Source organism: Strix uralensis, chromosome 8 (genome assembly GCF_047716275.1).
Source record: "Strix uralensis isolate ZFMK-TIS-50842 chromosome 8, bStrUra1, whole genome shotgun sequence".
NCBI lineage: Eukaryota > Metazoa > Chordata > Aves > Strigiformes > Strigidae > Strix > Strix uralensis.
The window spans coordinates 6,939,705-6,960,693 of NC_133979.1; the positions used below are offsets into that span (position 1 = coordinate 6,939,705).

The 20,989-nt window shown below is 42.7% G+C and overlaps 4 protein-coding genes and 1 long non-coding RNA gene across 11 annotated transcripts in view; 3 read left to right on the top strand and 2 right to left on the bottom strand.

Moving 5' to 3' along the window:
- Positions 1-117: 117 nt before the first annotated feature.
- MAGOH (mago homolog, exon junction complex subunit) lies at positions 118-1,928 on the top strand. Its single transcript, XM_074876024.1, has 5 exons — positions 118-245; positions 398-456; positions 618-728; positions 1,031-1,113; positions 1,660-1,928. Exons 1-5 carry the CDS (start codon positions 158-160, stop codon positions 1,757-1,759), a joined length of 441 nt encoding a protein of 146 aa, XP_074732125.1. The 5' UTR covers positions 118-157; the 3' UTR covers positions 1,760-1,928.
- Positions 698-3,507, bottom strand: LOC141946367 (uncharacterized). Its single transcript, XR_012629819.1, has 3 exons — positions 3,287-3,507; positions 2,241-2,324; positions 698-818 (listed from the first exon to the last, which is right to left on the bottom strand). It is a non-coding gene; the product is annotated as an uncharacterized LOC141946367 (long non-coding RNA).
- CZIB (CXXC motif containing zinc binding protein) lies at positions 2,825-10,214 on the top strand. Of its 5 annotated transcripts, none has more exons than XM_074876019.1 (8): positions 2,828-3,127; positions 3,209-3,292; positions 3,936-3,992; positions 4,762-4,843; positions 5,228-5,349; positions 5,779-5,856; positions 9,074-9,139; positions 9,972-10,214. In XM_074876019.1, exons 1-8 carry the CDS (start codon positions 3,122-3,124, stop codon positions 10,047-10,049), a joined length of 573 nt encoding a protein of 190 aa, XP_074732120.1. In that variant the 5' UTR covers positions 2,828-3,121; the 3' UTR covers positions 10,050-10,214. The 5 variants fall into 5 exon arrangements, with proteins under 5 accessions (XP_074732121.1, XP_074732120.1, XP_074732124.1 ...); XM_074876022.1 differs by having other exon boundaries at positions 2,829-3,131; XM_074876021.1 differs by having other exon boundaries at positions 2,837-3,127; positions 5,318-5,349.
- A 1,902-nt stretch (positions 10,215-12,116) lies between these two features.
- Positions 12,117-19,141, bottom strand: CPT2 (carnitine palmitoyltransferase 2). The gene is made up of 5 exons (XM_074876018.1): positions 18,800-19,141; positions 17,764-17,844; positions 17,542-17,648; positions 14,039-15,343; positions 12,117-13,106 (listed from the first exon to the last, which is right to left on the bottom strand). Exons 1-5 carry the CDS (start codon positions 18,937-18,939, stop codon positions 12,775-12,777), a joined length of 1,965 nt encoding a protein of 654 aa, XP_074732119.1. The 5' UTR covers positions 18,940-19,141; the 3' UTR covers positions 12,117-12,774.
- A 1,403-nt stretch (positions 19,142-20,544) lies between these two features.
- Positions 20,545-20,989, top strand: part of SLC1A7 (solute carrier family 1 member 7) — a 57,696-nt gene continuing 57,251 nt past the window's right edge. For all 3 annotated transcript variants that reach the window (XM_074876025.1, XM_074876026.1, XM_074876027.1), the window contains exon 1: positions 20,545-20,790. In XM_074876025.1, coding sequence (XP_074732126.1) covers positions 20,650-20,790 — 141 coding nt within the window. In that variant the 5' untranslated portion in view covers positions 20,545-20,649. The remainder of the gene's footprint in view (positions 20,791-20,989) is intronic.

The following is a 20,989-nucleotide window of genomic DNA, read 5'->3' on the forward strand; positions in this document are numbered from 1 at the left end:
GGCCCGCCAGAGGGCGGCCGCGGCCGTCGCTGCTCCGGCTCGCGACGTTTGGTGCTGCCGGCCAATCAGAGTGAGGAGCGCGCTCCGCCCCGCCCCCGCGCGTCGTGACGCGTTTCGTCCGCGCCGCCGCGGTGCATGTCGGGGCGGTGGCGGGACCATGGCGAGCGATTTCTATCTCCGCTACTATGTGGGGCACAAGGGCAAGTTCGGCCACGAGTTCCTCGAGTTCGAGTTCCGGCCCGATGGTGAGTGACGGGGCGGGACCAGGCGGGCAGCGGGGCTGGGCCCGGCTCTCTCTGCTGCCGGTGCGATGCGGGGCTGGGCCCGGCTCTCTCTGCTGCCGCCGCGCAGCGGTGCCCGTCTGGCGCGGGGTTAACATCTGCCGTGTCTTTGCCAGGGAAGCTGCGCTACGCCAACAACAGCAACTACAAGAACGACGTCATGATCCGAAAGGAGGTACGGGGGTGGTGGGCGGCGGAGGTACCTGCCGGGAGCCGGTGCCGTGCCGGGAACCAGCAAAGCCAAGGCCCGGTGGGGTGGTTGGTGCGGGCGGGTCAGCTGGGCAGCGCGCTAGGCAGCGCCTGGGGGGCTTCTTCACGTCGGAATATTGTTTTTAGGCTTATGTGCATAAGAGCGTGATGGAGGAGCTGAAAAGAATAATCGATGACAGCGAAATCACAAAAGAAGATGATGCGCTGTGGCCTCCTCCTGACAGAGTTGGTCGACAGGTTGGTGTTCAGTGGCTTTTCTAGTTGCTGCTTTTATGTATGATAGCTCGTTAGAAGCATAACTGAACTTCTTTCAAGTCAGTATTGTTTCTAGTCAAGAGGGAAACAAATACTTTTTAAAAACTTGAGCAGTGCCGAAATGGCAATTTAGTTGTGAGTTAATATGATTCACAGACCTGCTGCATTCAGTACCTTTGTGATAAAAGCGAAAAGGCCATCATCTCAGTACTTAAGTATTTCTGTAACTAATGCCATAAAGCAGTAGTTTGAGTTCCTATAATCTTTTTTTTTTTTTTTTTCAGGAGCTTGAAATAGTAATTGGTGATGAGCACATCTCCTTTACCACGTCAAAAATCGGTTCACTCATTGATGTAAATCAATCCAAGTATGTACTCTGCTTTTTAATGTTGCTGTTCTTTTTATGTAACAATCTATATTGGAATTGCTGATTACTAGGTACTTGTATTTTATATTGTTTCAAAGTACAAATCAGTTCCTGGGGGCACAAGCGCTCTGTGTTCCAGCATAATGTACCAAAAGCTTTTAAGCTGTCTCATAATGCGTTATATTCTCAAACTCACTGAGCAGCTAAGCTTACTGTAGGAACCTCTGTTAGGCATACTCAGAGCCTGAACTAAGCTACTATGGGCTACACCTTCACCTAAGCTGAAAAGCCTGGGTATCATGTTTATTAAATCCAAAGTGATGTTCCTACTTGTTTTCATGATGAAAACACACATTTTGTTAGGACTTAAAATGTGCAAACGAGTACAGAATGTTTTATCAATCAGTGTAGAATGAGAGAAATCTGTTAATGTCTAAGATGACCTCTGATAAGTCTCCCTATAGACTTTGTTTGGTTTTATAAACTGCTCTCGTAGAACATCGATCTAACTTTTTTCTTTTTTCTTCCTTCTATTGTGCACTGCAGGGATCCAGAAGGCTTGAGAGTGTTCTACTACCTGGTCCAGGACCTTAAGTGTCTAGTCTTCAGTCTTATTGGACTACACTTCAAGATTAAGCCAATTTAAATCAAACAAATTGAAGTTTGTATTGCAGTGTCTGTATGGGGGGGCAGGGGGGAGGAATGCTGTTTCAATTCCTCACTATTTCTGGCCTGAAGCCTTTATGTATGTTAGAATTTTTTTTTACAAACTGTCAGTGACTGTCTTAATAAAATGGTGAGATCTGTATTTTTAATTTATAAGTTCTGCTGAGAAACTGACTTCCTAACACCTCTTTTATCATGGTACATTCAGGGTATGTTGCTTCACTGGTATCAAACAAAACTATATTTCACTTCCCAATGCAGCAGTAGAAGATAGAATTCAGCCTGGCTCTGTGAAATGAACTTTTGCCAGCTGTCAAGATAAATTTTTGTTACTGTCCCAAGCTGGATATTCTGTCAGCCAGCTCAAATATGCAAAACAACTGAAGCCCTGACTCTGCACATGATAATCAATTATAGCAAAGACACACGTCAGCTTCCTAACAACCTGCTGCTGTGATTACCTGTTTGCTTTCAGAGTGAAGAGGACAAGCCACCTGGGAGCCATCCAGGATCTTCACTGATACTCCCATCCAGCTTTAGAAAAACTGAAATGAAAAGCAATGTAGAATGTATTTAGTTAGGTTCTAGACTAGCAGATCTGTTGTGCAGAATTAAGAGACTTAGAGGACCAAACGTGTCAACTTCAATTTTTATAAAGCACTGTGGGAAACCCCCCCAGTGGGCCAGGGCTGTGTTCCCCACAGCAGCTCTGCCAAGTTTGCTTTCTCTAGCACCTCCTTCTGGTTTTCCTAAATCTGTAACCACTGGCATTAAAAAAAAAGATTGTGCTTAAATAACCTTTTAAAAGGTGAAAACATCTAATCCTATTACCTGTGCCAGCACCTCCTGCTTTCCCTCCTCTCACCACAGGGACTGTCTGCCTTTCCCACCAGCAGCCCCCTTTGCCCCCCAACATGCCTGCCTCGCTTCCCCACCGCCACCCCCGTTCCGCCTTCATCCGCTGAACCGGCCGCCCCGCTCCCCGGGGCCCGGCCCGGCCCGGCCGCCTTCTGTCCGGGGCGGCGAGGCGGTGCCAGGCCGCGCTGGCGGGCGCCATCTTGGCCGAGGGCAGCTTCGGCCTCACGTCGGCTTCAGCCCCGCAGAGAGCCCCGGGAGGCGGCCGCCAGCTTGGCTGAGGGCACAAACGCAACGGGGTGGAGGGAAAAAAAAACCAAAACAAACCAACCCACCAAAAAAACTCAGCACTAAAACCACGTAGGAGCGGCTTGAAACCCGCAGCTGCTCCCGCGAGAGGCGGGACAGCGTTGAGGGGGGCCGTCAGGGGAGTCCCGATAGCGCGGCGCCTCCGCGGCCCCTGAGCTGCCGGGCACCCTGCGAGGCCATGGGGGTAGGTAAGAGCCGCGGCCGGGCCGAGCTGAGCCCGACCCAGCTGAGCTGAGGGCCTCTCTCACTGCCTCTTGCTTTGCAGAGGATCGGGCTGCAGCTGCGCGCCACGCTGGAGAACATCACCCGGCTGCGGGCCGAGGGGGAGGACTTCCGCTGGTACCTCAAGGTGCGGCGGCGGGGGCTGCGGCGGGGGCTTCGGGAGGTGGGAGAGGCCGTTCTCGGTGTTCGGAGCCTGCTCTCGGTGTTCGGAGCCTGCTGGGCTGCCCGGCGGGGGCACCTGGCCACGAAGGCCTGCGGTGCTGAGTGTCACATCACGCAGCTTAAACAGTGTTTTCTTCCACACAGTGCAAGCAGGCTGCTACAGGAGCAACGAATGTGGTGGTTTACGTATACAGATATGTATTCGTTACTACATGCATGACATTATACATTAGTTTGCGATAATGAAAAGTCTTAAGTTGGAGCGTTGGTCAGTGCCTCCATTGGTGAGGTGGTTGGTAGTCCAGTATCCAGTGGCAGGTAACCCAGCTGGATGGTGAGATGCACTATTCCCGCCTTTTATCTTGTGACTGTGCTTTGTAACATGTTTTCCATCCGACACGCCGACGGACAGACCCTCTGCAGCGGGTGTGCCCGCTGGGTCGAGTCAGCTGAGGGGCCTGTCGGGATAGATGGCAAGTAACGTCTGCCTCCAGCTCCTTTCAGCTGTGAAACGGTGGGGATTGTGACTGGAGGGATCACATCAGCTTCTTCATCTTTTTAATCCCTGATTATTGACAGCTTTAATTTCTCTGATTTATGTTTTTCAGTTGAAATGTGGGAACTGCGGAGAAATCTCTGAAAAATGGCAGTATCTGCGATTGATGGTACGTTTCCCAGTTGTAACCCGCATCAGAACAAAAATGAGGAAACAAACCTGCCTCCTGCATGCAAGGGATATTAGCATCAGGGATGTGATAACTTACACTTCAGATGATAAAGTATTTTAATAGCTATATGTAATCAGGAAATGCTGTCGTATTCCACGTAAAAAAATATATTTGGAGACTTTTAATTGAAATATGCCATTGGAATGGTGAGTGTTGGTGACAAAGTATTTACGTCTGCTTTGAAAAGCCGCCTTTCTGTAAAAATATCATTTGAAAACAAATTTTGAAGTGATATCAGATAAGGTTGTGCCTGTAGCGTATTTCTCTGATGCTGATGGAATCTTTTTGGAGAAGTTTAGGTAATTCAAGGTGAGTTAAGCCTGCTAAATTAGTATTTGGAAACTTGAAAAGCAGGATAAAATTTGTCAGGGATAAGGGAAGGTTCTGTTCTTAGGAATAATCATCCCTTTTTGTTGCATGCCACTGAATGGTAAGAACATATTTTGAGGAATTAATGGAACATGCCTATATGGACAAGACATAACTATCCATTATTCACTATTTTAAGTCTAGAACAGAACTATTCTTTGATAATCACAGTCTTCTGAATTACAGATCTTTCTAGTTTAAAAAAATGCCTTCTTGTTTCAGTATTTTTAAAACCTTAAAGACCATTGTTGTAAAAACTACTTTACCTTTGCAGAGGTTTCCAGTGGCTCAGCTAGAGTGCAGTTAAAAATGATGTCTCTGTTATCATGGTTTTTAGGACAGTGCTCCCCTGAAAGGAGGCAGAGGAAGCGCCACCATGGTGCAGAAATGCAAGCTGTGCTCCAGGGAGAACTCCATTGGTACGTGCTTAGAAATTTAAGAGGCATCATCCATTTTACACTTTTTCTCCTCAGTTTATCTTTTAGTCCCCATTTTTGCTTGTTTGCAAAGAGCATTCACCAGGGATTTTTTTTCTTGTACACTGGTGCTTGACTTCACAACAGGTACATGTCATCATGACAGCAAGGCCTTGCAGTGAGTTCAGGTTTCTGCATGAACAAAACTCATATCCATAATGTCATTTTACAAAAGAATGCTTTTTTTTTTTTTTTTTTTTGCATTGGTAGGGTAACAGAATGGTATAATGTAAACTTCTTGGGGTAAGTGAGAAAAACTGAATTCTACCTTTTGAGGGCCAACTGTAGGAGCTGCTTGGTTACTTTGTTTCTTTTACTTTGTATAAGGAAATGTCTTTGAAAGAAGCTGGTGCTTGGTTTGTGCTGAAGAAGACATAATGCCACTCACTTCTACACTTCTGATATTTTCTTTTCTAGATATTTTAAGTCAGACAATCAAGCCTTACAATGTAAGTTTGTTTTCTCTTTTATACGACAAGTGAAAGATAAATAAGCATTAAAATATTTTGAGTTTTTATCATCACATTCCTCTTTCAAGAACAGAAAAGTTGGTATTGTCCCCTGACAGAAAACTGTCCCCCGCACACAGTCTTAAGTGTAGAATAATCTGATACATTTCAAGTGAAAAATACAAAATTGTATCACTCAAATTAGAGGTGATTTTATAATTCCCATACTGGTTTCATTTTGAAGGCTTCCTTGTGGCAGATTAAGAAATTCTAGTTCATTACCACCTATTAAACAAGCTCTAGGATTTTGCGGTCACTTGGGACATCAGAGTTGATAGTACTTTAAAAAAGTAATTCATTCCTAGACTAATGCTTGTCACTGTCTTTCTCTGTTAGCTGAAAACTGATGGTATTCTGACTCAATTACAGGCTGAAGACAGCGAGAAATTCAAAACGATAGTGGAGTTTGAATGCCGAGGTCTGGAACCGGTTGACTTTCAACCACAGGTGAGTTATTATTCATGATTTGTTTCTCAGTTTTGAAGAGCACTTCTTAAAGATTCTAGAGTGACAAAATACACACTATTTGAAATGGTACTGCTCTTCCTGGAACATCCTAGACCTCCCCAGTTTTCTATCCTCTCCACAGTTCTTTTACTTCATTTGACTCCAAAAAAACCCACAAGGAGCTAACACTAACAACTCTGGTAGTCTTTGTGCCAGTAAAATCTAAAATTAAACACACCTTGGTCATATTCAAATTGCCTCACAGGTGACTTAGTACTGCTCATTTGAATTAATTTGGAAGGTCTTTATTGCTCACGTTATTGCAAAAGGGAGTCTTTCGCAAAGGGGAATTGTGTGAGTGTGTAATTAGATAGCCACATTCAGGAGAGCACCATTTCGCTTCGTGGTGTCTTACAGAGTAAATGAAGTTCAGGTTATGAACAGTCTTCAGTATGTGGCCTCTAAAAAAACCCAAATTTTCTTTGAGATTTAACATCTCCAAAGCCATAAGAAATCAATGTTGGCATTTTTCCATTTGCAACTTGATCAGACAAAGACTGAAGATCAACGGCAGTTAAAGACTGTTGCAAAGCACACCTCAGGGCCAAGCTAATCTCCAGTGATTCATTTGCTTGTGCATGGTCATGCTGTATGCAAGTTAACTCCCTACTATATTTAACCTATTATTCCAGTCGGATTAGGTGTAAACAGACTGACAAATATAAACGTGTCTTATAGTCCCTCAGACTGTGACACTGTGCTCAGAAATAGACCAGAAAAGCTGATCCTACAATGAATTTGGTGTCACCACCGTTATTTATTTATTTATTTAAGTGAAGCCCATCTTTTTGAGGAACAGAATGGCTATTAGTGTATTTCAGTTTGAAAACTCTGCAGCTAGACCTAGGAACTTGCACTTCAAGAAAAATCCATGAGAACACTACAGAATGTAGGAGATGTTTATGGCTCTGCATCCTAGCTGTCAGTTTTATTTTTATCTGCAGAACAAAGACTTCACAGCTGTAATAAAGCTTTTAATTTAATATTCTCAAAGTTTGGTCTGTGCACTCTGTTGGAGAGCACACCTGAATCCCTGAGCAGATATTTCAGTGAATTTTATGATGCCTAGATGAGTAAATATATAGACTTCTGCAGTTCCAAACAATGCTATAAACTGCTTTACATTTGACATGATCCAAGCTGTCCTGGCTTCTCCACAACTTCAGAGCTGGCTTTTGATTAGCACCAAACATAGCATATGGCCATAGCATTACTGTATTTTCTTTGTATTTTTTGATAGACATAATACAACCATACCTGAAGTCAATTTAGAGTAGTTCAATGCTTGCATATCTTAATTATAGTGGTTTTCTCAAAAATATTCTTTAAGTTTGAAAGTATCCTTTGATTTTCTGATATAAACCCTCTTTTCCTACCTAGTAGCAGCAACAAATTCAAACTAGGTATTTGTGTGTTCTGATAATGGGCAAGAACATTTTTTTCCCTCCACTTACTTACCTGTCTTGTTTAATGTGCTTAAGTAGATACATCTGCTGCAAATCTGATACACAATTTTTGGTTTTAATTGAGGATAGTTCAGCTTCTTTCCTGTCCTTGTCCCTCAGGTGAATGCTTCAACTAAAAAATGAAGGTTTCTTTATAAAATTTCTCTTAACCCTTCTTAAGCTTCTTTACTTTGTGGCACAACTGATAGGTTAATAGGTAACAAAGGTGTGACAATTCACTGTGTTGTAAAGTCAGTAGGCATTTTTGCTTCTTTGGTGTGTGTGTTTATGCTTTAGCTGTTGGTCCTTCACCAGTCAGCAGAGAGCACACAAATCACTGTGTGTCCCCAGCTGCCTTCTGCAGAGATTAAACGAGTCTCTGCTCTGACGCCAAAGCTGTAAGAATGAAAGTCCTGCTGAGTGGCTGGTACAGAAGCTTCTAATTCCAGTCACATGGCTTCTTGTTCCTTGGAGGACTGGTGAATCTCTCCAGGTGGCAAAAGCGGGGCTTCTTTTATTTTTCTAGTTTGTTCTGTACTGGAGCTCTACATTTTTGTCCCATGATGCTGATCTTCCTCTCCACCCCTAGCAGTTCCCTTGAGATGGGCTTCTGACAATTAACTAAAGGCCATATTCACACTGTGCCTTGCCGACAGCTCTCCTGTTGTTACACTTGCCACACTTCGTGGTTTATTTAACTCCCCAGTGCTTAACCTGCCATTCAAATCCCAGAATATTTTAAAATCATGTGGCTTGCTTCACACATTCTTACATAGTTAAATGTCTTACTGGCACTAGTGGGAATTTATCAAAAATGCAAGTTGCAGAAAACCAGGAAGAAGCTACCTTTGCTTTTTAGCCGCTTCGTAATAAAGTTCTGTAGTTAGAAATGGCAATGTAAGAAACCTTCCTGTATGCTACAGAGGTGGCTGAGATTTTTAAATTTACTTTTAAAACTAATAAAACTCAACTTACAGCTTGATAACCGTGAACTCTAAAATGAGAGAGCTGTTCCTACAGAAGATAAAATATCTTGTTCTTGTATGCTCCTTCCTTCCTAGTGCTGTCCTTTCCTTCAACTCTTTAAAAACAGCAACAGTAACAACAGTGAAGGACTCTCCTCTTTGAAATGATTGTTTGGCTGTCCTAATCTGTTCATTCAGCCAGCTGATTCTCATTTCACATAAAGCTTGCTAGTCAATTCTGTACCTAAATCAAATACAAGCTGCTCCTTCTCTAGAGTGTCTTGGATTCTGACAATATTTATGCCAAAACTATTAACACTCTTTCACTGCAAGAAAATAAGAAGTGGAAGTTTATTATGAAGCTATCTTTTACATAATGCCTTTATGGAGTATGGATTCTGAACACAGAACTATTAGTAGTTGGATGCTGCTACATAAACTCAGAAACTTGGGTTTAACATTATCAAGAATACTTAAAATACATTTTTGGCAGGAAAAATAGAGAAGCAGTGTTCCCTCATTTTACTCTGTGGTTGCTTCGATTGAATCTTCCAAAGTCACCAACAGGGTCACAATCTTATACTTTCCTTAACTAGGAAAGAGCTTGACCATTCTCTCTACCTAATTTAAAAGAAATACAATAAAAGCTTATGCTGAGTTACTTTCTTTAAATATGTTTCAATGATCATACTTGTTATTTTCTTGGTACAACCTATTCTTAAAAACTTACTGCAAATGTGTTTGCAGGCAGGGTTTGCTGCTGAAGGTGCAGAATCTGGCACACCTTTCAACGACATAAACTTGTTAGAAAAGGTATGTTGTCTTAGTTTCATTAGTAAATCTAATTATCTAGCTTTCTTTCCTTAAGTCGCTAGTCCAAAATACACACCCTGCACATGCAAGAGACTTGTTTTACTCTTTCATGTAGGCACAGGAAAGTTATAGCTGGAGAAACTAAAAACTATGAACAACCAGCATTACAAACAGCGTAATTTTAGAAGTACGTATTTGATAGCTCAGCAGCTGACAAAAGGAGAAATGCAACTTTTTAAGTCTCAGGAATTCCAGAGATCAAACACCTGGAATGCTAAATAACCCCAGGGTTATTCAGAGTGGTGAACTGATTTTTCTAGGAAGATGCCTGCACTTTTTCCTGTGCGCTGAGATATTAAAAAGTAATATAAAGACACTGTCCTTCAAAGCTCAGGATGATGACTCCAGCATTGCAAATCTTCCTTGGCTGTGAACAAGAATCTCAAGGTCAAATTTGTTCCCTGGTATCCTACTTGGCAGGGATCTACTTGTCTGCTTACCCACCTGACTAGGGTATTCTAAATGATAGATAATCCTTTCATCTGTCATGGTTGCTGTCTTGGCTGTGAACTACATATGAAAAAAAATAATCATTGTTAAAATAAAATCACAGAGACTGAATCTTACTTTATTTCAGGTCAGTGCTGTTGCTCCTCTCAGATACCGAAACTTAGCTTAGTGACTGCACAGTGCTTTCCACACAAATCTAAGACCCAAATTGAGGCTTAGACCCAAGTGAGGCTTAGTTTCAGTTTTGAATTCCAGTCTGTGTTTTAGACACAATTGCATTCTATCCTCTGCGACTAATACTGTGAAATCTTATTTCCTATAGGATTGGAATGACTATGATGAAAAAACAAAGGAATCTGTTGGAATCTATGAAGTTACTCATAAATTTGTAAAATGCTAAAGCTCATACCCCTAATACATCTTGCCATGCTTATTGATGGAGGAGCTGTAACCATGGGAGACACAGTTTCCTTGGAGATACTTTCACATGGCTGTACTTCAGAAATGGAAGTCTTAAGTTGTACTTATTGTCCCCAGCATGCCCTAATAAAATATTTTCCACAGAGCACTTTGCTATGGCCTCAGTACATACAGGATATACACTTGACTGAACCATGCCATTTTCTTAATGTTTTTTGGGGGAATATATATGGTTGTGGTGGACTGTAGCTTAACTACTGTATCAACAGTAACTACTTATGGTAGTCACTGTGTGACAACAGTGTAACAACTTACAGCCTTAAAGTCTTTAATAGCCAATCACCAAGAAGTACCCACATTTGATTCCCTAACATAAGCAAATAAGGGCTTTTCCCTCACCCCTCCTATTATCAGGAAATGACTATGAGTAATAGTAAAGGGACTGTCTTAACTGTTCAAGGGAAAAGGTACATCTCTGGTAGCTTTCTGCCAGTTCAGGTAAAGACACTGAGGTGAGTTTACTGAGAACACTTATTAAGCTTGATTGCTATTGACACTTACCCATAGCTGTCACAATCTTACGAAAATCAAGTTACCTTTCCCAGTATGTCATTAAGTAAACCTCACTCATTTCTAGTTGAAGACAGACTTTGTACTTCTTGGCAAGTGTCCTCACAATCTTGCCAGCTGTTCTCACATTTAAAAAAACCCAAAACCACACCAACAAAAAAAACCCTTAGTGAATTTCATTCAAAGACTTCTGGTCTGATTATTGTTTTGTGATACATTATTATTTCTTTCATCCTCCCAAATTATCACCTTCCTTTCTTTGTTTATATAAGCAAGAACCATCATGGTAAGTTTTAAAGTAAGTTTTAAAATAATCCTTTTCAGCTGAAAACTGGAACAGCACATTAAAGGCTGCAGAACAAATGGTCCTGACCAGAAGAAGTTTATAAGCTTTTGGGCTTACATATTTAAAGCATGCCTCTCCCCTTCCTAGCACTGTCAGTTCATACTTCAAGACACGGTATTGCTTCCACTTACTGTGATAAAGAAAAAAGATCCTGCAAGAACCTGGAAGCTGAGATATCCAAAGGAAAGGTAAAGGCAAGTAGGTTTCTGAGCCTCTGAACCTGATCTGTCACGTCCAAACAACACGCTCAGGCTTTTACTTTCTGATAATGTATCTGGTTCTCCAGGACACAGGGGGCTGCACTGAAAGACGTGAGCTGTGTTAGTTTTATACAGAGCCACAGAAGCAAGCACTACTGTGCTGCTCAGCTCCAGAGAAAGACTAATCGTCCCAGAAGAAAAAGAGTAGAAGTCAAAGAGGGTTTAAAAGGCAAAGGAGTTCAAGTTATACATACCGTAATGAATTTTGTGCAAAAAGGGGTATCTCATGCAACGGGCATCAGTGGCATAACGCCAGCAACTCTTGAGCATCTTTGGCTTCTTGACTGCCAAATGCCCCTTCCCTTTTGCTGTCAGCCACTTTGTAGCTGGCAGAGTCCCAGCTGTGAACAGCACACGAGGAACTTGTCTGCATCAGTTTCACCTCGCATTCACAGCATCACTAAGTTTTACTGATGTCTGTGCTCAAGCTCTCCTGCAATCTTTCAGAGTTCTGATAAACCTTAGTCTAGAATTTCTGCAACAAACCCCAGTGCATTAAAGACGCAGCTCTAGGCACTAAGACTGGCATTTGCTACAATAGATAAAGTCAGAACTTCTAGCAGATAGAACAAGGAAGAAACAGGAAAACATTCTGTTGAGGTTACTTTTCCGCAGTAAGAGGAAGCTTGGAAAGAGAGAACCCCAAAAGATCAAGTACAGTGATTTTTCTTTTTTAAGGCACAAGAGCACAGGTTTATGTAGCAAAACAAAAGCAGATTATTGGACAGACTTCATGTATGGGAGAGCCAACACTGCAGAATGCTTTCAGTAGTATTCTTTTCAACCTTTACAAGAAACATGAACTATCCATAAATTATAAATTAATTATAAATTAATGTATAATTTTGATATGGCAATAAAAAACCATTGCGGTTATTAATAGATAGCTTTATTACTATACAGTCTTTTCCAGTCAATTTAACAACACAGTTGGTGATTGCAGGTTACTTAAAGCCTCCCACTTCATTTTTTGGTTCTCAAAAAGCTGTTACAGTGGAAAGGCTTCAAGCAGTTAAGGCACAATCAGTTCTGGTATCAATTCAAGTTTAAAGAGAAAAGTAAGTGTGACAAGTTAGTAAGCAAGCTTACTGCCAGAGTGCAAATGTAACCACTCTTTCATATTTAAAATGATTGCATATATTTTTTTAAAATCAAACCGTTTAAGAGTGGTATCACAGTACTGTAGTCTGAACACTCATGGAACAGATGTTTCGAATTCAGAAACTTGGTAACAATGCTTTTTATTTTAAATAACGTGTTTTAAGAACACGTGGATCTGTTGGAACAGATGGATCTGTTAATTTTGACATTGTGAATGTATTTCTTGAAACATGCATTCAGGGTCTGTACTTGATTTCTTTAAAATAGATACAAATTTCATAGTGTATCTAACGGCATTCAAGTTCAAAGAAGATAAATAGGCCAATTAAGGTGGGCAGTCTTAGTCACGTTGAACACTGATTAGTTTGCCAATTAGACATGGTCTGCATTTTGTACTGCAACTGTGAAGTGTTCCAACGTTTTTATGTCTAACTACCAATCTTCTTGCCCTTTAAAACATTAAAGATATCTTCTAGTGACTTGCATACACACTGAAGGAATTCTTTACCGTTCCTAGTTGGGTAAGAGGAAACATTACAACCTATCCAGTCATCATGTACCTGATATCCTACTCCAAAGCCATCAGACACCACTGGGCCAAACCCTCCTAACTGCACTGCTGGGCTAACCAATGTGCTTGTAGAAATGATGTTGTGATTAAGCCGAGCATAGGCTTGGTCTTGATAGAAATCAGGCAGCGCAATACCTTTAGATGACGCTAAATAGCGCAAGCCAAAGAGATGTCGGTCAAATCCCTGACCTGTTAAAATAAAATAACAAGTATTAGAGAGATGACTAATTTTTGTGAAGTAAACTCACTTATTTTGACAACACATTGTTTGTCAGCCGCAACAGAGGAGGTCTACAGAACTGGGGTTTATTTTCGTATTAGCAGGAATTATTTTTCAGATGCCAGACATTCTGCACATTTAATGCACATATCCTAGGGAATGAGAGCTTGCTGTTTTGCTGCTAGCCTCAACCAGGAATCACGATAGTAAACACAAGTGCGATGTTAACAGACAATTTTAATAATATATCACATTCTTTGATTAACTATTTATCTGAACATATCCAAGTTGTTTAAAACGGAGAAAAGCTTTCCTAAAATTTATGAATCTAAAGAGGAAGAGGATCTTGCATCAACAAAAGGAGGCAAATTTTAGACTATGGGGTAATGTTCAACAGTCAATTTTACTGAAAGAATACAAGAAGTTATGCTTCTGGGAAGGACAATTCAAAAGAAAGCATTTAGAAAAATACCAGGAGTAGCAGAGCCAAAGAATCAGTTTGATTTCTAAGCTGTTAAAGCCTTTATCCCCTGCAGGGATAAGATAGTAACTCCTCAGACATAAAGCTAAAGTTCTTGGTTGCCTTGGGGAGTATGACATGCACAAAGTATTTATCAAATCTTCAAATAGCCAGCTGCTGTAAGGACAAAACCTAAAGTATAAAAAAATTCTCAACACATCAACAGTGAAGTGGGAACCACAGAGGCATTCTCCTCCATTAAGAGACAAGTCTTAGAGAACGCATCTTAAACTGCAGCCTTCTGTTACTGTTTTTGTCAAGTTTACATTAACATTTGACCTCCATCAAAATTAAATTATTTAGTTGTGAAGTACATGTCTACAGCAACCTTACTAGACATTTTGGTGCAAAAGCAGGAGTGTTTGATATATTCCTACTTACCCATAGCAGCTTCTTTTGTCAAACGGCCATGGTATTTTGAGCACTCCACTATCAACTTCTGAAGCTCTTCTGTGCTGTGTTTTACCAGTTCCTTGACAAAAGCTTCCGAACATTTCTTTGTATGGATAGAGGCAGGACGTATAGTTTCTGTACGACCATGTTTGAAAGCTGCAGTACTACAAGACTCATATGTTGCAACAGTCTGATTGTACTGTCGAAGGAAAGCCATCTGGAAGGCAAGCTGAGCCACAGCATCTGGGCTTACCTTCTTCTGCTTTAGAAGGTCCTTGCCCCCTTCACGGAACTGAATCAGATTAAGAGACAGTGATTCTACAGTGGCATCAAATTTCTGTTTGGCTTTGGTAATTCCTGCTTTTAAGGCATCATTCAGCTTAAAGTCGAGTTTCTGCACTGCTCCAGAAGAGTCTACTGAAGCAGGCTGGGACTGGGGACTGATGGCTGGTGCCTTGGTGCTATCTTTAAAAACCTCATTCTGGAACCTGAGCACAGCCACACCATCTCCCCAGGAATGTTCAAAATTAACTCCTGCGGTGCCATCCTTAGCTATGATAAGATTAAAGGATTTGTCGTACCAGCGGTTGGCACCATCTCCATGCAACATAGTGTGGGACAAGTGCACAAAGTCTTTGATGGAAAAATCATCTAAACTTAAACAAAACATAGCAGAGTCTACTTTCTGAAGAGCTGCTTCATTGCCATTATCCAGTAGATTCTTTCTCAGCAATGCCCATGTGTCTCGGTTTTCACTGGAGAGGTAGCCAAGAGGGAAGGCCGGGGCTGGACTGGTGTCACTAAGGATATATTTCAAGTGTGCTTGTATTTCTGAAGGTTTCAGCATATTTCCATCTCTATCAAGAACATCAAACACGTAAAAATTCCCATGTCTCAGTACTAGTAAATGTTTTGCCTTTTCATCTGTATAAAGCTCATCTCTGTTGAGTTTAGGCAGCCGCGTAGAATTGAAAAGCCTGAAGTACTGAGACATATCTAGGGGGTATGCATTGACCATGTAGGCACCGAACCAAGAAAGTGAAGAAGGCACAAATCGGATAATTTTTTTAAAGATCTGAGTGTCACTTTTTTCCGGATTGAGGTGAAAAACCTCTGGTTCAAGATAACCAGCCCTGAAGGTCTTCATAAAACGTATAGCAGAAACAGTCATGTTTGTAGCTCGTATGAGCTGATCATTGTATTCAGATTTCGGATCAGGATTAAAAGACATAAATGCATTAAAATTCAAAACAACAGGTTCACGTGCTTTTAGGTACATGTCAAACCAGGGACCTAAAAATAGAAAGTTGAGAAACAGGTCAGAACATAAAAGCAGCTTATTGAGTCAGACCAGAGGTTCATGTAGTCAACGTCCTGTCTCCAACAGTGATCATGAATAAACACCTACTGAAGTACATATAAACTAGACAAACATATACAATAATTCCCCCAAGGATTCTTTCAACCTTCAATTATGAGGAAAGATACTGTTGGCTAATTGTAAAAACATGTAGAGTGTCAATGTCATTACCAACAACGACCACTTTCTATGTTTTCCATATGGCTCAGTAATAAACCATAACTTCTGCGACATACAATGCAGCTCCCCAGCACTGTATTTTGGTGCACACCTCATGTTTGGAATGGAACGTGCCTTTACCTACTCTTAAGCTACTATTTTCTGCAGCTCTCTGTCACTGAGGGCATGCTTCTCTTTAGAACCACCTTTATCTGTGATCCAGCGTTTTCCTCATTCTTGGCAGCATTCCTCCACCTGCATTTGCTGTCTTTCATTTCCACCTCCTTCCTCTTTCTATCCACTAAAATGATCAGCACAGGGCAAAACACTTGACACCAATGCATTAACATCGGTCTCTCAAGATGGCAAGAAGACGAGGTTAGAGGGCACCTCACGGTTATGCTTCCAGGCCCAGAACACACTTCGAAAAGCAGAATTGCATTTGAGATGCACAGGTCTTTTAGACAGTTTGTCAGTATATCAAGAAGCATGATGTAACCCGAAGGTTTTGTGCTTGCCAAACCCAAGGGAATCAGTCATAGCTCTAAAAAGTAGCCACACCTTTACAACTGCCTATGAGTAAACGAAAATCCAAGGGGCACAGGCAGAGAAGGGACTTCTTAAGTAGGTTCTATTTCATCATCATTAACAACTTCAAACTCAGTAAGCTCTGGTATTGCACGCTGACTGAATGCAGACCAAGGAAGCAAGTGCACACCAACTTCATGTCAAGGCAGCTGATGTATTAGAAATTATTATTCCAAGGCTGGATCAGTCCCAGGTAGAACCTTCTAGCTGGGCTGTAAAAGGGGAATGGGTAACTCAAGGACCTAAGTTACAGTTTTAACTCCACATCCTCACAGGTGAGTAACTAGCATTCATCTACAGTTTTAAATCCACATCAGTCATCGTCACGTAGCCTTTTAACCTTGGACTTGAAAGTCCCGGGTGGAGGCAACTATACATACTTTCAGAAACCAATTGCAAGTGGAACAGGTCTTTTATGAGGCCTGAAAAAAAATAACAATGAAAAGGAATACAAACACCCTACATTTCACAGACAAAAAGCAGCATGCTGGTTAGCACTGACAAACACCATAAAGCCACCAGTTAAAACCTTAGATGTTGTTCAAAGTGAATGGAAAGTAAAAGATAACAAACCAAACAGTAGCTACTGTGAAATAATCTGGTATTCTCTACAGAATTTGTGGTAGCTAACACCCTTATAGGTAGTCTTAACAGATAGCAAGGATAGAAGCGCATTCGCTGGGCAACATGCAAATTTCTACTTTCATAGGTATTTGAATATTTCCACCTCTATTGCTATCTATCCAATACTTTCCTAAGCAGACACTTGTATTTGGAAGTCAGTGGAAACAATAATAAGGAATAATAATCAAAAAACTATATGCATGCTCTCCCTCCCTTATTTTTTCTTTATTCTCATCTTCCTCTTGCTGTTGTTCCTTTTCTTTTGCTCTTTAAAAGAATACGATTTTGTAGTTTGAGGGGATTTTAAGTCCAGAGCACTGACCACTTCTGCCTCACAAAACTTAGTCATATTCTCTGACCCCCACTCAGAGTTCTTTTCTTGCTAAACAACTTGGAATTATTTGAAAATGATTGCTTTAGTTTCCTTAAGGGAGTTACCAGTTAAACTCCTTTATTAACCTAAATAGACAGCAATGAAAAAGAAAAAAGATAAACCCTGTAAACTCAAATTTAAATACAGTAACTCATGAAAAAATACCATTTCTCCATCTATCCAGAATTCTGGTATATACAAGTTAGATGATTGGCATTCTTCTTTCCACCAGAGACTCAGAATTTGCTCAAATACAGTCACAGACAGTATTCACAGCATGTTATTTCAAGTTTATGGAGTAGAGAACTTAAGTTTCAGCCTATTTTATTTGTAGCATTATGTATCATAAAGATGATCTACAGACTCATATCCAGTAGGCCAGCGTACCTGTGATGTAACTAGTATGCTTGTTCTGATTGTCTTGAGCAACCAGTTGCTCATGCAGCTCTCTTCCAATTCCCTTTTCAAAGTGATGAGCAAGTTCTTCAGTTTTCCTACAGCAATCAACAAAAGAGTCAAAATGCTGTCACAATTCATATTTTTTATATGTAACACTTGGCTTTGAAGCAGCACACGATACTGCGATACGCACATCTTGTTTGTCCATACCTGAATTGGTCATCATTTAAAAGTGGTTTCTGGGCATTCAGGTATCTCCTAATCGTATCTTCTAGTTTGGGAACTGGCAGTCTGAAGGAAGGGGAACACAGAAACATGCACTTTATGAGCAATGGTGCTAATGAAGCCTCAGTTTCTCACACAGTAGTCTCTCTCTTTGCCTCCCCTCTTCCCTATCCTTCCTTAGACCCCACATCATCCAAATGGCTCAAAAGTTTCTTGTGGAAGAGAAGAAAAAAGGAAATCGATGGATATAGGTCATCACAGCATAAGGTTCTTGGAAAACAAGGCAGAAAAACAACTTGCCTGTCTTGTTACAAAGGTATTGCAGTGAAGGCTCTTAATACCTCACAGGGAATACAGTGACATGTCCCCTTGCAAGGAGAAGCCCCTATACAGAAGGCGGGCTTAGTTCGGTAGCCACCCCTGCATCAGGACTTCCCCTCACTGCTGGGTGCTCAACAGCTACTCTTCCTTGCGAACTGATCAGTATCTTTGTCATCTTCCTCTCAGCCTAAACATGAAAACGCTCTTCTTACTGTAACGTAACTCCATTACACTCACGGAGGTTACTTTACAACCCGAAGGGATGTTTCAGTAGTAGGCTTTACTATTTACACAAAAAGTCGTATTTACACTTTAAAAAATCAAATCCCTCCCCTCCACTGTGACTTAGGACAAGCCCGCACAACAAGCAGCGCGCCCGGAGCGCGGTTGTACTGGGACGCCAGGGAGGGCATTTTCTCTCCCCTCTCCTCACAGCGGACACCCCAGGGCCGCCGGCCCCCCACGGCCACCAGCCGCCGCCACCGACCTCTGCCCGCGCCCCCGCGGAGCCCGGTTCACCCGCTGCCCCGGGCGGCCGCCTCGGGGCCGGCAGTGCCGCCGGCTTCCTTCAGGACGCTCCCTCCAGGCCTTGCCCCGGCCCCCCGCCCGGCGGCGCCTGAGGAGGCCGCGGGACGAGGCCGGGGAGGAGGGGGGGGTGCCCGGCGGGCGCGGCAGGGAGCGGAGGGGCGGCCCGCCGTACCTGGGCAGGCTCTTCTGGTAGTGCATGGTGGGCACGATGCTGCGGTGCAGGTACTCGGCAGCGCCCGCGCTGCTGTAGCCCCGCCGCCAGCCCGCCGCCGCCCGCCGCCGCAGCACCAGCAGCAGCTGCCGCCCCGCCATGATGCCCCGCGTCAGAGGCCGTGAGGCGCCGCCCGCGCCGCTCCCCCTCGCTGCCGTCCCGGGGCCGGAGGGAGCGGCTGCCGCCACCCCGGCCAGTGCCGTTGGGAGGCTGCGCTTCTCCCGCCGCTGCGGAGCGCCCGGCCCCGGCGGGGATGAGCTCACAACCGCCTGCGGCCGGACGGCGGCGGCAGCAGCGCGGCGCCTCCCACCGGCGCGCCGAAGGAACGGGGGCTTGTTCCCCGGGCCCCCCCCGGGAAGAGGGGGGCGGCCAAATGGCGGGCAGGCCCCGTGGCCCGGAGAGGTTGCCCCGAGCCCGGTGGTGCCCGGGCGGGCCTCGGGTGGCGCCGGCTCCTCAGCACTGCGCGGACCTCCCCGGGGTGAAAAGTCCCAGCGCAGAACTGAGGGTAGCAGCTCCACTAACAGCGGCAGGCGTGGAGGTGGCCGTGGTGTCATGAAGCATTTTTTAATTATTATTTCATTTGGAAAGTATATTCGGCGCATGCTATCGGGGTAGCAAAGTTATCTGGGTATTACAAAAGGGAGTGGGACGGTTCAACATTGCTTCAGTCCTCTTACGTACACATTAATAAATTTTCTTGTGATACTTTTGTTTTGACAGTGTTGTTGTTAAGCATATAGGCTCCACATGCTTTGGGTTTTTTTTAGTGTGTGTCCATATGTTTTACTGACCATACAGTATTAAGATCCTGCCTCCAAAGAGAACAGTTTAATCTCTCACGAGCTTTTTTACTTGTACGTGAGCATGTAACATCAAACAATGTAGTACAATATAAAATCTAATATTGTAAATACACAATTTCGTTGTATGGAATATTTTCCATAAAAACATTGAATCATCTTAGAATAACGCAGAAACTACAGAAATGTATTGGTAAGAAAGCGCAGCATGATGAACAGTTATGGTGGTGCATTTTTTTCAGATACTAGCATAAAAATCAGCGTTGGGATTGAATGCAGACACAGCAAAGGAAAGGAAAGCAATCCCTACGGCTTAGTCTGATAATCCTCTGAAAGTAAATTGGCCCTACTCTAATCAACATAGTGTTTGGAAGAAAAGTGAAATCATTTCACTTCTGAGATAATAAATGACAAATGCCAGAAGGTGTCCTTGCATGTTTCAATATACAGCTATTTTCTGTTCGAAGCATGTCTCTTATGCTAATCATTCAGTCCTGCTTTAATTAATGAAGTTTAGTTTCACTTAGCTTGCCCTGTTGTGATAGTCCAGTTCAAAATGTTACCTGCTCTGCCCTTTAGAAAAACAGCAGTAATGTTACTTTATCCATTTGAATGCATGACTCGCAGTGTTCCCTTTATAGGTGTCGATGTCCAGACCCCAAACTGGGGAGACCGAGGAATGCACTCAAACCCTGTCTTTCTCCCAGGAGTGTCACTTTGTTTTGAATCAGTCTTGTTTTAGAATACTACTGCATTCTGTTCTAATTTTCCAGAGCCCCCTAATCTTCTTCCAGGCTCTTAATGATGTAGTTGATAATAGGATTGTTGGTATTAATTTGGAACAATAATGCCAGCTGCTTGCTTGGTGGCTATTGGCAGAGGGGTGACCTTGCAGGTCAGCTGAGGAGAACTGGAAGTGCTTTGATCTGATCTGTCCACCCGAACAAGAGGAGCGGGTGAATTCTCTCTCCATGGGATGCTGATTCTTCTCCAAAGAGCACGGAGGACAGCATGGCAGTGGCCTGTGATGCAGTCCTCGCTCGGATCAAGGATGTTTGTAAAAGAAATGGTTTGCTCATTCTCTCAGTGTTGTCAGTCACCATCGGCTGTCTTCTTGGATTCTTCCTGAGGACAAGACGACTCTCCCAGCAGGTAAGTCTGGCATGGCAGTGTATCACTACAGAGAAAATACCCTACTTATGTAACAAAAGACTTAGCAACTTGCAGAACTTCAGGATGGACTTTTGAAGAAAAAAAAGCATATATATGTGTTTGTTAAATTTGTTTAATTTCATCTGTTAATTTAAGCTGTTCTTTGGGTCTTTTCACACATTCTCAAACAATATGTTTG

Excerpts from the sequence above, each read along its gene's own strand:
- MAGOH (XM_074876024.1), top strand. The coding sequence starts at position 158 with ATGGCGAGCGATTTCTATCTCCGCTACTATGTGGGGCACAAGGGCAAG. Across the intron at positions 729-1,030 it reads CTGACAGAGTTGGTCGACAG|GAGCTTGAAATAGTAATTGG; the intron begins GTTGGTGTTCAG and ends TTTTTTTTTCAG. Across the intron at positions 1,114-1,659 it reads ATTGATGTAAATCAATCCAA|GGATCCAGAAGGCTTGAGAG; the intron begins GTATGTACTCTG and ends TGTGCACTGCAG.
- CZIB (XM_074876019.1), top strand. Across the intron at positions 3,293-3,935 it reads ACTTCCGCTGGTACCTCAAG|TTGAAATGTGGGAACTGCGG; the intron begins GTGCGGCGGCGG and ends TATGTTTTTCAG. Across the intron at positions 5,857-9,073 it reads CGGTTGACTTTCAACCACAG|GCAGGGTTTGCTGCTGAAGG; the intron begins GTGAGTTATTAT and ends ATGTGTTTGCAG.
- CPT2 (XM_074876018.1), bottom strand. The coding sequence starts at position 18,939 with ATGGCGGGGCGGCAGCTGCTGCTGGTGCTGCGGCGGCGGGCGGCGGCG. Across the intron at positions 15,344-17,541 it reads GCATACTAGTTACATCACAG|GTCCCTGGTTTGACATGTAC; the intron begins GTACGCTGGCCT and ends TTCTATTTTTAG. Across the intron at positions 13,107-14,038 it reads GACAAAAGAAGCTGCTATGG|GTCAGGGATTTGACCGACAT; the intron begins GTAAGTAGGAAT and ends TTATTTTAACAG.